This window comes from Oncorhynchus gorbuscha, linkage group LG19 (assembly GCF_021184085.1).
Source record: "Oncorhynchus gorbuscha isolate QuinsamMale2020 ecotype Even-year linkage group LG19, OgorEven_v1.0, whole genome shotgun sequence".
In the NCBI taxonomy this organism is placed as follows: Eukaryota; Metazoa; Chordata; class Actinopteri; order Salmoniformes; family Salmonidae; genus Oncorhynchus; species Oncorhynchus gorbuscha.
The window spans coordinates 1,855,980-1,868,479 of record NC_060191.1 but is presented as its reverse complement, the minus strand read 5'-3'; the positions used below and the strand labels follow the sequence as shown (position 1 = coordinate 1,868,479).

Genomic DNA, 12,500 nt, shown 5'->3' with positions numbered 1-12,500 from the left:
CTTCTCTCTCTCTCTCCCTTTCCCTTCTCTCTCTCTCTCCCTTTCCCTTCTCTCTCTTTCCTTTCTCTCTCTCTCTCTCCCTTCCCTTCTCTCTCTCTTTCTCTCTCTCCCTTTCCTCTCTCTCCTCTTCTCCCTTCTCCTCTCTCTCTCTCCTTCTCTCTCTCTCCCTTTCCCTTCTCTCTCTTTCCCTCTCTCCTTTCCTTCTCTCCTTCTCTCTCTCTCTCTCTCCTTTCCTTCTCTCTCTCTCCCTTTCCTCCTCTCCTCTCTCTCCCTTTCCTTCTCTCCTCTCCCTGTCTCTCCCTCTCCCTCTCTCTCTCTTTCCTTCTCTCTCTCTTTCTTCTCTCTCCCTTTCCTTCTCTCTCTCTCTCTCTCCTTTCCATTCTCTCTCTCTCTCCCTTTCCTTTCTCTCTCTCTTTCCTTTCCTTCTCTCTCTCCCTCCTTCTCTCTCTCTCTCCCTTTCCTTCTCTCTCTCTCTCTCTCTCTCTCCTTCTCTCTCTCTTCTCTCCCTTTCCCTTCTCTCCTTCCTTCTTCCCCTTTCTTCTCTCTCTCTCTCCTTCTCTCTCTCTCTGTCTCTCCTTTCTCTTCTCTCTCTCTCCTTTCCTCTCTCTCCTCTCTCCCTCTCTCTCTCTCCCTTCTCCTCTCTCTCCCTTTCTCTCTCCCTTTCCCTTCTCTCTCTCTCTTTCTCCCTTTCCTTCTCTCTCTCCTTTCCTTCTCTCTTCTCCTTCTCTCTCCCTTTCCTTCTCTCCCTCTTTCCCTTTCTTCTCTCTCTCTCTCTCCCTTTCCTTTCTCTCCCTTTCTCCCTCTTCCCTCTCTCTCTTCCTTCTCTCTCTCTCTCTCCTTTCCTTTCTCTCTCTCTCTCTCCTTTCCTTCTCTCTCTCTCTCTCCTTTCCCTTCTCTCTCTCTTTCCTCTTCTCCCTTTCTCTCTCTTTCTCTCTCTTTCTCCTCTCTCCCTCTCCTTTTCTCCCTTTCCCTTCTCTCTCTCCCTTTCCTTCTCTCTCTCTCTCTCCTTTCCTTCTCTCTCTCTCTCCCCTTTCTCTCTCTCTCTCCCTTTCCCACTTCTCTCTCTCTCTCTCTCCCTTTCCCTCTCTCTCTCTCTCTCCCTTTCCTTCTCTCTCTCTCTCTCTCCTTTCCTACTCTCTCTCTCCTTTCTCCCTCTCTCTTCTCTTTCCTTCTCTCTCCCTTTCCTTCTCTCTCTCTCCCTTTCCTTCTCTCTCTTTCTCTCCCTCCTTCTCTCCTTCTCTCTCCTCTCTTCTCCCTTTCCTCTCTTCTCTCTCTCTCCTCCCCCTTTCCTTTCTCTCTCCCTTTCCTTGATCTCTCTCTTCTCTCTCTCCTTTCCTTCTCTCTCTCTCTCTCTCTCTCTCTCCCTCTCTCTTCTCTCTCCTTCTCCCTTTCCTTCTCTCTCTTTCTTCCCTTTCCCTTTCTCTCTCTCTCTCTCTCTCTTCTCTCCCTCTCCTTTCTCTCTTTCTCTTCTCTCTCCCTTTCTCTCTCTCTCTCTCTCTCTCTCCTCTCTCTCCCTTTCCTTCTCTCTCTCTCCCTTTCCCTTTCCTCTCTCTCTCTCTCTCTCTCTCTCCCTCTCTCTCCCCTTCTCTCTCTCTCTCTCTCCTCTTCTTCTCTCTCTTCTCTCTCTCCCTTGTCTTCCCTTCTCTCTCCCTTTCCTTTCCCTTCTCTCTCTCTCCCTTTCCTTCTTCTCTCTCTCTCTCTCCCTCTCTTCCCTTTCTCTCTTCTCCCTGTCTCTCTCTTTCTCTCTCCCTTTCCATCTCTCTCTCTCCTCTCTCTCTCCCTTTCCTTCTCTCTCCCTTTCCTCTCTCTCCTTTCCATCTCTCTCTCTCCCTTCCTCTTCTCCTTCTCTCTGTCTCCTTTCCTTCTCTCTCTCTCTTCTTCTCTCCCTTTCCTTCTCTCTCCCTTTCCCTCTCTCTCTCTCCCTTTCCCTTCTCTCCTTTCCCTCTCTCTTTCCTTCTCTCCTTTCTCTTCTCTCTCCCTTTCTCTCTCTCTCTCTTCTCTCTTTCCTTGTCTCTCTCCTTCTCTCCCTTTCCTTGTCTCTCTCTTTCCTTTCTCTCTCTCTCTCTCCCTTTCCTTCTCTCTCTCCTTTCTCCTTCTTCTCTCTCCCTTTCCTCTCTCTCCCTTTCCTTCTCTCCCTTCCTTCTCTCTCTTTTCCCTTCTCTCTCTCCCTTTCCTCTCTCTCTCCCTTTCCTTCTCTCTCTCCCTCCTTTCTCTCCCTTTCCTTCCTCTCTCTCTCTCTCCCTTTCCTTCTCTCTCTCTTTCCTTGTCTCTCTCTCTCTTCTCTCTCCTTTCTTCTCTCTCCCTCTTCCTTCTCTCTCCCTTTCTCCTTCTTCTCTCCTTTCTCTCCCTTTCTCTCCTTTCCTTCTGTCTCTCCCTTTCTTCTCTCCTTCCCTTTCCCTTTCTCTCCTTCCCTTTCCTCTCTCTCTCCCTCTCTCTCTCCCTTCTCCTTCTCTCTCTCTCCTTTCTCTCCCTTTCCTTCTCTCTCTCTTCTCTCTCCTCTCTCTCTCTCTCTCTTTCTCTCCCTTTCCTTGTCTCTCCCTTTCTCTCCCTTTCCTTCTCTCTCTCTCTCTCCCCTTTCCCTCTCTCTCCTTTCTCTCCCTTTCTCTTCTCTCTCTCTCTTCTCTCCCTTTCCTTGTCTCCCTTTCCTTCTCTCCCTTTCCTTGATTCTCCCTTTCCTTCTCTCTCTCCCTTTCCTTCTCTCTCTTTCTCTCTTTTCCTTCTCTCCCTTTCTCCCCTTTCCTTCTCTCTCTCTCTCTTTCCTTCTCTCCCTTCTCTCTCCCTTCTCTTCTCTCTCATTCTCTCTCTCCTTTCCTTGTCTCCCTTTCCTTCTCTCCTTTCCTCTTCTCCCTTTCCCTTCTCTCTCTCCTTTCCTCTTCTCTCTTTCCTTCTGTCTCTCCCTTTCCTTCTCTCTCCCTTTCTCTCTCTCTCTCTCTCTTCTCCCTCTCTTCTCTCTCTCCCTTTCCTCTCTCTCTCTCCCTTTCCTTCTCTCTCTTTCCTTCTCTCTCTCTCCTCTCTCTCTCCCTTTCCTTCTCTCTCCCTTTCTCTCTTCTCTCTCTCTCCCTTTCTCTCCCTTTCCTCTCTCTCTCCCTTTCCTTCTGTCTCTCCCTTTCTTCCCTTCCCTCTCTCTCTCCCTTTCTCTCCCTCTCTCTCTCTCTCTCTCTCTCTCTCCTTTTCCTTGTCTCTCCCTTTCTCTCTTTCCTTCTCTCTCTCTTTCTCTCCCTTTCCCTTTCTCTCTCTCTCTCTCCCTTTCCTTCTCTCCTTTCTCTCCCTTTCCTTCTCTCTCTCCCTTTCCTTGTCTCTCCTTTCCTTCTCTCTCCCCTTTCCATCTCTCTCTCCTTTCCTTCTCTCTCCTTTCCTTGTCTCTCCCTTTCTCTCCTCTCTCTCCCTTTCCTTGTCTCTCCCTTTCCCTCTCTCTCCCTTCCTTCTCTCCCTTTCCCTGTCTCTCTCCTTTCCTTCTCCTCTTTTCCTCTCTCTCTCCCTTTCCTTCTCTCTCCATTCCTCTTCTCTCTCTCCCTTTCTCTCCTCTTCCTTGTCTCTCCCTCTCTCCTTTCTCTCCCTTTCCTTCTCTCCTCCCTTTCTCCTCCCTTCCTTCTGTCTCTCCCTTTCTCTCCCTTTCCTTCTCTCTCTCCTTTCCTTCTCTCTCTTCCCTTTCCTTCTCTCCCTTTCCTTCTCTCCCCCTTTCCTTCTCTCTCTTCTCCTCTCCCTTTCCTTCTCTCTCCATTTCCTTCTCTCTCCCTTTCCTTCTCTCCCCCTTTCCTTCTCTCCCCCTTTCCTTCTCTCCCCCTTTCTCTCCTTTCCTTTTCTCTCTCTTTCCTTCTCTCTCTCCCTTTCTCTCTCTCCTTCTCTCTCTCTTTCTCTCCCTTTCCTTCTCTCTCTCTCTTTCTCTCGCTCTCTCTCTCTCTCTCTCTCTCTCTCCTTTCCTTTCCTTCTCTCCCTTTCCTTCTCTCCTTTCCTTCTGTCTCTCCCTTTCCTTGATTCTCCTTTCCTTCTGTCTCTCCCTTTCCTTGTCTCTCCCTTTCTCTCTCTTTCCTTCTCTCCCTTTCATTCTCTCTCCCTTTCTCTCCTTTCTCTCTTCTCTCTCCTTCTCTCTCTCCCTTTCTCTTCTCTCCCCCTTCCTTCTCTCTCTCTCCTTTCTCTCAATTTCCTTCTCTCTCCCTTTCTCTCCCTTCACTTCTCTCTCTCTTTTCTCTCTCTCCTTTCTCTCCCTCTCTCTCCCTTTCCTTTTCTCTCCCTTTCCTTCTGTCTCTCCCTTTCTTCTCTCTTTCCTTCTCTCTCCCTTTCTCTCCCTTCACTTCTCTCTCCTTTTCTCCTTTCCCTTGTCTCTCCCTTTCTCTCCCTTTCCTTCTCTCTCGCTTTCTCTCCCTTTCCTTCTCTCTCGCTTTCTCTCCCTTTCCTCGATTCTCCCTTTCTCTCTTCCTTCTGTCTCTCTCTTTCCTTCTCTCCCCCTTTCCATCTCTCTCCCTTTCCATCTCTCTCCCTTTCCATCTCTCTCCCTTTCCATCTCTCTCCCTTTCCATCTCTCTCCCTTTCCATCTCTCTCCCTTTCCTTGTCTCTCCCTTTCCTTGTCTCTCCCTTTCCTTGTCTCTCCCTTTCCTTGTCTCTCCCTTTCCCTGTCTCTCCCTTTCCCTGTCTCTCCTTTCCCTGTCTCTCCCTTTCCTTCTCTCTCTTTCCTTCTCTCTCTCTCTTCCTTCTGTCTCACCCTTTCTCTCCCTTTCCTTCTCTCTCCCTCTCCCTTTCTTGTCTCTCCCTTTCCTTGTCTCTCCCTTTCTCTCCCTTTCCTTCTGTCTCTCCCTTTCTCTCCTCTTTCCTTCTGTCTCTCCTTTCCTTCTCTCTCTCCCTTTCCTTCTCTCCCTTTCCTTCTCTCCCCCTTTCCTTCTCTCTCCCTTTCCTTCTCTCTCCCTTTCCTTCTCTCTCCCTTTCCTTCTCTCTCCCTTTCCTTCTCTCTCCCTTTCCTTCTGTCTCACCCTTTCTCTCCCTTTCCTTGTCTCTCCCTTTCTCTCCCTTTCCTTGTCTCTCCCTTTCCTTGTCTCTCCCTTTCTCTCCCTTTCCTTCTGTCTCTCCCTTTCTCTCCCTTTCTCTCCCTTTCCTTCTGTCTCTCCCTTTCCTTCTGTCTCTCCCTTTCCTTCTCTCCTTCCCTTTCCTTCTCTCCCTTTCCTTCTCTCCCCCTTTCCTTCTCTCTCCCTTTCCTTCTCTCCCCCTTTCCTTCTCTCCCTTTCCTTCTGCCTCTCCCTTTCTCTCCCTTTCCTTTTCTCTCCCTTTCCTTCTGTCTCTCCCTTTCTCTCCCTTCCCTTCTCTCTCCCTTTCTCTCCCTTTCCTTGTCTCTCCCTTTCTCTCCCTTTCCTTCTCTCTCGCTTTCTCTCCCTTTCCTTCTCTCTCGCTTTCTCTCCCTTTCCTTCTCTCTCGCTTTCTCTCCCTTTCCTTCTCTCTCATTCTCTCTCCCTTTCCTTGTCTCCCTTTCCTTCTCTCCCTTTCCTTGATTCTCCCTTTCCTTCTGTCTCTCCCTTTCCTTCTCTCCCTTTCTCTCCCTTTCCTTCTCTCCCTTTCTCTCCCTTTCCTTCTCTCCCTTTCTCTCCCTTTCCTTCTCTCCCTTTCTCTCCCTTTCCTTCTCTCTCATTCTCTCTCCCTTTCCTTGTCTCCCTTTCCTTCTCTCCCTTTCCTTGATTCTCCCTTTCCTTCTGTCTCTCCCTTTCCTTGATTCTCCCTTTCCTTCTGTCTCTCCCTTTCCTTGTCTCTCCCTTTCTCTCCCTTTCCTTCTCTCCCTTTCATTCTCTCTCCCTTTCTCTCCCTTTCTCTCCCTTTCCTTCTCTCTCCCTTTCCTTCTCTCTCCCTTTCCTTCTCTCCCCCTTTCCTTCTCTCTCCCTTTCTCTCAATTTCCTTCTCTCTCCCTTTCTCTCCCTTTCCTTTTTCTCTCCCTTTCCTTCTGTCTCTCCCTTTCTCTCCCTTCCCTTCTCTCTCCCTTTCTCTCCCTTCACTTCTCTCTCCTTTTCTCTCCTTTTCCTTGTCTCTCCCTTTCTCTCCCTTTCCTTCTCTCTCGCTTTCTCTCCCTTTCCTTCTCTCTTGCTTTCTCTCCCTTTCCTTGATTCTCCCTTTCTCTCCCTTTCCTTCTGTCTCTCCCTTTCCTTGTCTCTCCCTTTCCTTCTCTCCCCCTTTCCATCTCTCTCCCTTTCCTTCTCTCTCCCTTTCCTTGTCTCTCCCTTTCCTTGTCTCTCCCTTTCCTTGTCTCTCCCTTTCCTTGTCTCTCCCTTTCCTTGTCTCTCCCTTTCCTTGTCTCTCCCTTTCCTTGTCTGTCCCTTTCCCTGTCTCTCCCTTTCCCTGTCTCTCCCTTTCCCTGTCTCTCCCTTTCCTTCTCTCTCTTTCCCTGTCTCTCCCTTTCCTTCTCTCTCTTTCCTTCTCTCTCTTTCCTTCTCTCCCCCTTTCCTTCTCTCTCCCTTTCCTTCTGTCTCACCCTTTCTCTCCCTTTCCTTGTCTCTCCCTTTCTCTCCCTTTCCTTGTCTCTCCCTTTCCTTGTCTCTCCCTTTCTCTCCCTTTCCTTCTGTCTCTCCCTTTCCTTCTCTCCTTCCCTTTCCTTCTCTCCCTTTCCTTCTCTCCCCCTTTCCTTCTCTCCCCCTTTCCTTCTCTCTCCCTTTCCTTCTCTCTCCCTTTCCTTCTCTCCCCCTTTCCTTCTCTCCCCCTTTCCTTCTCTCCCCCTTTCCTTCTCTCTCCCTTTCTCTCCCTTTCCTTTTCTCTCCCTTTCCTTCTGTCTCTCCCTTTCTCTCCCTTCCCTTCTCTCTCCCTTTCTCTCCCTTTCCTTCTCTCTCGCTTTCTCTCCCTTTCCTTCTCTCTCCCTTTCCTTGTCTCCCTTTCCTTCTCTCCCTTTCCTTGATTCTCCCTTTCCTTCTGTCTCTCCCTTTCCTTGATTCTCCCTTTCCTTCTGTCTCTCCCTTTCCTTGTCTCTCCCTTTCTCTCCCTTTCCTTCTCTCCCTTTCATTCTCTCTCCCTTTCTCTCCTTTTCATTCTCTCTCCCTTTCTCTCCTTTTCCTTCTCTCCCCTTTCCTTCTCTCTCCCTTTCCTTCTCTCCCCCTTTCCTTCTCTCTCCCTTTCTCTCAATTTCCTTCTCTCTCCCTTTCTCTCCCTTTCCTTTTTCTCTCCCTTTCCTTCTGTCTCTCCCTTTCTCTCCCTTCCCTTCTCTCTCCCTTTCTCTCCCTTCACTTCTCTCTCCTTTTCTCTCCTTTTCCTTGTCTCTCCCTTTCTCTCCCTTTCCTTCTCTCTCGCTTTCTCTCCCTTTCCTTCTCTCTCGCTTTCTCTCCCTTTCCTTGATTCTCCCTTTCTCTCCCTTTCCTTCTGTCTCTCCCTTTCCTTGTCTCTCCCTTTCCTTCTCTCCCCCTTTCCATCTCTCTCCCTTTCCATCTCTCTCCCTTTCCATCTCTCTCCCTTTCCCTGTCTCTCCCTTTCCCTGTCTCTCCCTTTCCCTGTCTCTCCCTTTCCCTGTCTCTCCCTTTCCTTCTCTCTCTTTCCTTCTCTCTCCCTTTCCTTCTGTCTCACCCTTTCTCTCCCTTTCCTTGTCTCTCCCTTTCTCTCCCTTTCCTTGTCTCTCCCTTTCCTTGTCTCTCCCTTTCTCTCCCTTTCCTTCTGTCTCTCCCTTTCTCTCCCTTTCCTTCTCTCTCCCTTTCCTTCTCTCCTTCCCTTTCCTTCTCTCCCTTTCCTTCTCTCCCCCTTTCCTTCTCTCTCCCTTTCCTTCTCTCTCCCTTTCCTTCTCTCCCCCTTTCCTTCTCTCTCCCTTTCCTTCTGTCTCACCCTTTCTCTCCCTTTCCTTGTCTCTCCCTTTCTCTCCCTTTCCTTGTCTCTCCCTTTCCTTGTCTCTCCCTTTCTCTCCCTTTCCTTCTGTCTCTCCCTTTCTCTCCCTTTCCTTCCGTCTCTCCCTTTCCTTCTCTCCTTCCCTTTCCTTCTCTCCCTTTCCTTCTCTCCCCCTTTCCTTCTCTCCCCCTTTCCTTCTCTCTCCCTTTCTCTCCCTTTCCTTTTCTCTCCCTTTCCTTCTGTCTCTCCCTTTCTCTCCCTTCCCTTCTCTCTCCCTTTCTCTCCCTTTCCTTGTCTCTCCCTTTCTCTCCCTTTCCTTGTCTCTCCCTTTCTCTCCCTTTCCTTCTCTCTCGCTTTCTCTCCCTTTCCTTCTCTCTCGCTTTCTCTCCCTTTCCTTCTCTCTCGCTTTCTCTCCCTTTCCTTCTCTCTCATTCTCTCTCCCTTTCCTTCTCTCCCTTTCCTTCTCTCCCTTTCCTTCTCTCCCTTTCCTTGATTCTCCCTTTCCTTCTGTCTCTCCCTTTCCTTCTCTCTCCCTTTCTCTCCCTTTCCTTCTCTCCCTTTCTCTCCCTTTCCTTCTCTCCCTTTCTCTCCCTTTCCTTCTCTCCCTTTCTCTCTCCTTTCCTTGTCTCCCTTTCCTTCTCTCCCCCTTTTCCTTCTCTCCCCTTTCCTTCTCTCCCCCTTTCCTTCTCTCCCCCTTTCCTTCTCTCTCCCTTTCTCTCCCTTTCCTTCTGTCTCCATTTACTTGTCTCTCCCTTTCCTTCTGTCTCCATTTCCTTGTCTCTCCCTTTCCTTCTGTCTCCCCTTCCTTCTGTCTCCCTTTCTCTCCATTTCCTTCTGTTTCTCCCCATTCCTTCTCTCTCCCTTTCCTTCTGTCTCTCCCTTTCTCTCCCTTTCCTTCTGTCTCTCCCTTTCTCTCTCTTTCCTTGTCTCTCCCTTTCTCTCCCTTTCCTTCTGTCTCTTCCTTTCTCTCCCTTTCCTTCTCTCTTTCATTCTCTCTCCCTTTCTCTCCCTTTCTCTCCCTTTCCTTCTCTCCCCCTTTCCTTCTCTCCCCCTTTCCTTCTCTCTCCCTTTCCTTCTCTCCCTTTCCTTCTCTCTCCCTTTCCTTCTCTCCCGCTTTCCTTCTCTCTCCCTTTCTCTCAATTTCCTTCTCTCTCCCTTTCTCTCCCTTCCCTTCTCTCTCCTTTTCTCTCCCTTTCCTTGTCTCTCCCTTTCTCTCCCTTTCATTCTCTCTCGCTTTCTCTCCCTTTCCTTCTCTCTCGCTTTCTCTCCCTTTCCTTGTCTCTCATTCTCTCTCTCTTTCCTTGATTCTCCCTTTCTCTCCCTTTCCTTCTGTCTCTCCCTTTCCTTGGCTCTCCCTTTCCTTGGCTCTCCCTTTCCTTGGCTCTCCCTTTCCTTGTCTCTCCCTTTCCTTGGCTCTCCCTTTCCTTGTCTCTCCCTTTCCTTGTCTCTCCCTTTCCTTGTCTCTCCCTTTCCTTGTCTCTCCCTTTCCTTGTCTCTCCCTTTCCCTGTCTCTCCCTTTCCCTGTCTCTCCCTTTCCCTGTGTCTCCCTTTCCTTCTGTGTCTCCCTTTCCTTCTGTGTCTCCCTTTCCTTCTGTGTCTCTCCCTTTCCTTCTGTGTCTCTCCCTTTCCTTCTGTGTCTCTCCCTTTCCTTCTGTGTCTCTCCCTTTCCTTCTGTGTCTCTCCCTTTCCTTCTGTGTCTCTCCCTTTCCTTCTGTGTCTCTCCCTTTCCTTCTGTGTCTCTCCCTTTCCTTCTGTGTCTCTCCCTTTCCTTCTGTGTCTCTCCCTTTCCTTCTGTGTCTCTCCCTTTCCTTCTGTGTCTCTCCCTTTCCTTCTGTGTCTCTCCCTTTCCTTCTGTGTCTCTCCCTTTCCTTCTGTGTCTCTCCCTTTCCTTCTGTGTCTCTCCCTTTCCTTCTGTGTCTCTCCCTTTCCTTCTGTGTCTCTCCCTTTCCTTCTGTGTCTCTCCCTTTCCTTCTGTGTCTCTCCCTTTCCTTCTGTGTCTCTCCCTTTCCTTCTGTGTCTCTCCCTTCCCTTCTGTGTCTCTCCCTTTCCTTGTGTGTTTCCCTTCTCTCTCTCTCCCTTTTGTCTCTCTCTCTGTCTCTCCCTTTCCTTCTCTCTCTCTCTTTCCTTCTGTCTCAGGTTGACGGGAGGGGATCTGTCCATCCAGGTGAATCTGAATGACTACCTGGATATCTACTGCCCCCACTACCCTCACCTGTCTCCCCCCAGTGAGGAGGCCTACCCCCAGGCCCCACCAGACAGCCTGGCCCTGTACCTGGTGGCTGAGGGGGGGTTCAAGGGCTGTGTGGAGACCCAGGGGGCCATCAAGAGGTGGGAGTGTAACAGCCCCCGTGCCCCCTTCGGCCCTGTCCGCTTCTCAGAGAAGATCCAGCGCTTCACCCCCTTCTCTCTGGGCTTTGAGTTCCTCCCCGGATACCACTACTACTACAGCTGTGAGTGGGTGGGTGGGTGGGTGGGTGGGTGGGTGGGTGGGTGGGTGGGTGTGTAAGTAAATCTGTGTGATAACTTGGGTTTCCTCTTTTCCCACTACTTCCTATTTCGGTCTTCCTCTCTCATTTATCTCCAACCGCTGGAGGAGGGAGGGGGGGGGGGAGCAAGGGAGGCAGAGAAGTTAGAGGGGAGGGAGGAATGTCTACTGTTTCCTGATGATCTGGTGCTTTTGTCTCCAACCAAGGAGGGCCATCAGCAGCACCTAGATATTCTGCACAGATTCTGCCAGACCTGGGCCCTGACAGTAAATGTCAGAAAGACCAAAATAATGGTGTTCCAAAAAAGGTCCAGTCACCAGGACCACAAATACAAATTACAAATCTAGACACTGTTGCCCTAGAGCACACAAAAAACTATACATACCTTGGCCTAAACATCAGCGCCACAGGTAACTTCCACAAAGCTGTGAACGATCTGAGAGACAAGGCAAGAAGGGCATCAAAAGGAACACCAAATTCAACATACTAATTAGGATCTGGCTAAAAATACTTGAATCAGTCATAGAGCCCATTGCCCTTTATGGTTGTGAGGTCTGGGGTCAGCTCACCAACCAAGACTTCACAAAATGGGAAAAACACCAAATTGAGACTACACGCAGAATTCTGCAAAACTATCCTCCGTAAAACACCAAATAATGCATGCAGAGCAGAATTAGGCCGATACCCACTAATGATCAAAATCCAGGAAAGAGATGTTAAATTCTATAACCACCTAAAAGGAAGTGATTCCCAAACCTTCCATAACAAAGCCATCACCTACAGTGAGATGAACCTGGAGAAGAGTCCCCTAAGCAAGCTGGTCCTGGGGCTCTGTTCACAAACACACCCCACAGAGCCCCAGGACAGCAGCACAATTAGACCCAACCAAATCATGAGAAAACAAAAAGATAATGACTTGACACATTGGAAAGGGGAAGGTTTGGTGCCCTGAAATCCATTTCTTACTGTCTTTACAACTCCTGGTCTCTGTCCAACCAAATGAGGGGGGGTGGAATGAAAGAGGGGAGAGTCTGATAGTACAGGAAGGGAGGGGGGGTGGAATGAAAGAGGGGAGAGTCTGATAGTACAGGAAGGGAGGGGGAATGAAAGAGGGAGAGTCTGATAGTACAGGAAGGGAGGGGGGTGGAATGAAAGAGGGGAGAGTCTGATAGTACAGGAAGGGAGGGGGTGGAATGAAAGAGGGAGAGTCTGATAGTACAGGAAGGGAGGGGGTGGAATGAAAGAGGGGAGAGTCTGATAGTACAGGAAGGGAGGGGGGTGGAATGAAAGAGGGGAGAGTCTGATAGTACAGGAAGGGAGGGGGGTGGAATGAAAGAGGGGAGAGTCTGATAGTACAGGAAGGGAGGGGGGTGGAATGAAAGAGGGGAGAGTCTGATAGTACAGGAAGGGAGGGGGGGTGGAATGAAAGAGGGGAGAGTCTGATAGTACAGGAAGGGAGAGGGGGGAATGAAAGAGGGGAGAGTCTGATAGTACAGGAAGGGAGGGGGGGAGGAATGAAAGAGGGGAGAGTCTGATAGTACAGGAAGGGAGGGGGGAAAGAGGGGAGAGTGTGGAATGAAAGAGGGGAGAGTCTGATAGTACAGGAAGGGAGGGGGTGGAATGAAAGAGGGGAGAGTCTGATAGTACAGGAAGGGAGGGGGTGGAATGAAAGAGGGGAGAGTCTGATAGTACAGGAAGGGAGGGGGTGGAATGAAAGAGGGGAGAGTCTGATAGTACAGGAAGGGAGGGGGTGGAATGAAAGAGGGGAGAGTCTGATAGTACAGGAAGGGAGGGGGGGTGGAATGAAAGAGGGGAGAGTCTGATAGTACAGGAAGGGAGGGGGGGTGGAATGAAAGAGGGGAGAGTCTGATAGTACAGGAAGGGAGGGGGGTGGAATGAAAGAGGGGAGAGTCTGATAGTACAGGAAGGGAGGGGGGGTGGAATGAAAGAGGGGAGAGTCTGATAGTACAGGAAGGGAGGGGGGTGGAATGAAAGAGGGGAGAGTCTGATAGTACAGGAAGGGAGGGGGTGGAATGAAAGAGGGGAGAGTCTGATAGTACAGGAAGGGAGGGGGGTGGAATGAAAGAGAGGGGAGAGTCTGATAGTACAGGAAGGGAGGGGGTGGAATGAAAGAGGGGAGAGTCTGATAGTACAGGAAGGGAGGGGGGGTGGAATGAAAGAGGGGAGAGTCTGATAGTACAGGAAGGGAGGGGGGGGAATGAAAGAGGGGAGAGTCTGAT

At 50.1% G+C, this 12,500-nt stretch overlaps 1 protein-coding gene across 1 annotated transcript in view; it reads left to right on the top strand.

Moving 5' to 3' along the window:
- The window catches only part of LOC124005816 (ephrin-A4-like), a 115,467-nt gene that overhangs the window by 74,667 nt on the left and 28,300 nt on the right, over nucleotides 1-12,500 (top strand). The window contains exon 2 of the mRNA XM_046315386.1: nucleotides 9,911-10,224. Within this exon, the coding sequence (XP_046171342.1) occupies nucleotides 9,911-10,224 (314 nt within the window). The remainder of the gene's footprint in view (nucleotides 1-9,910; nucleotides 10,225-12,500) is intronic.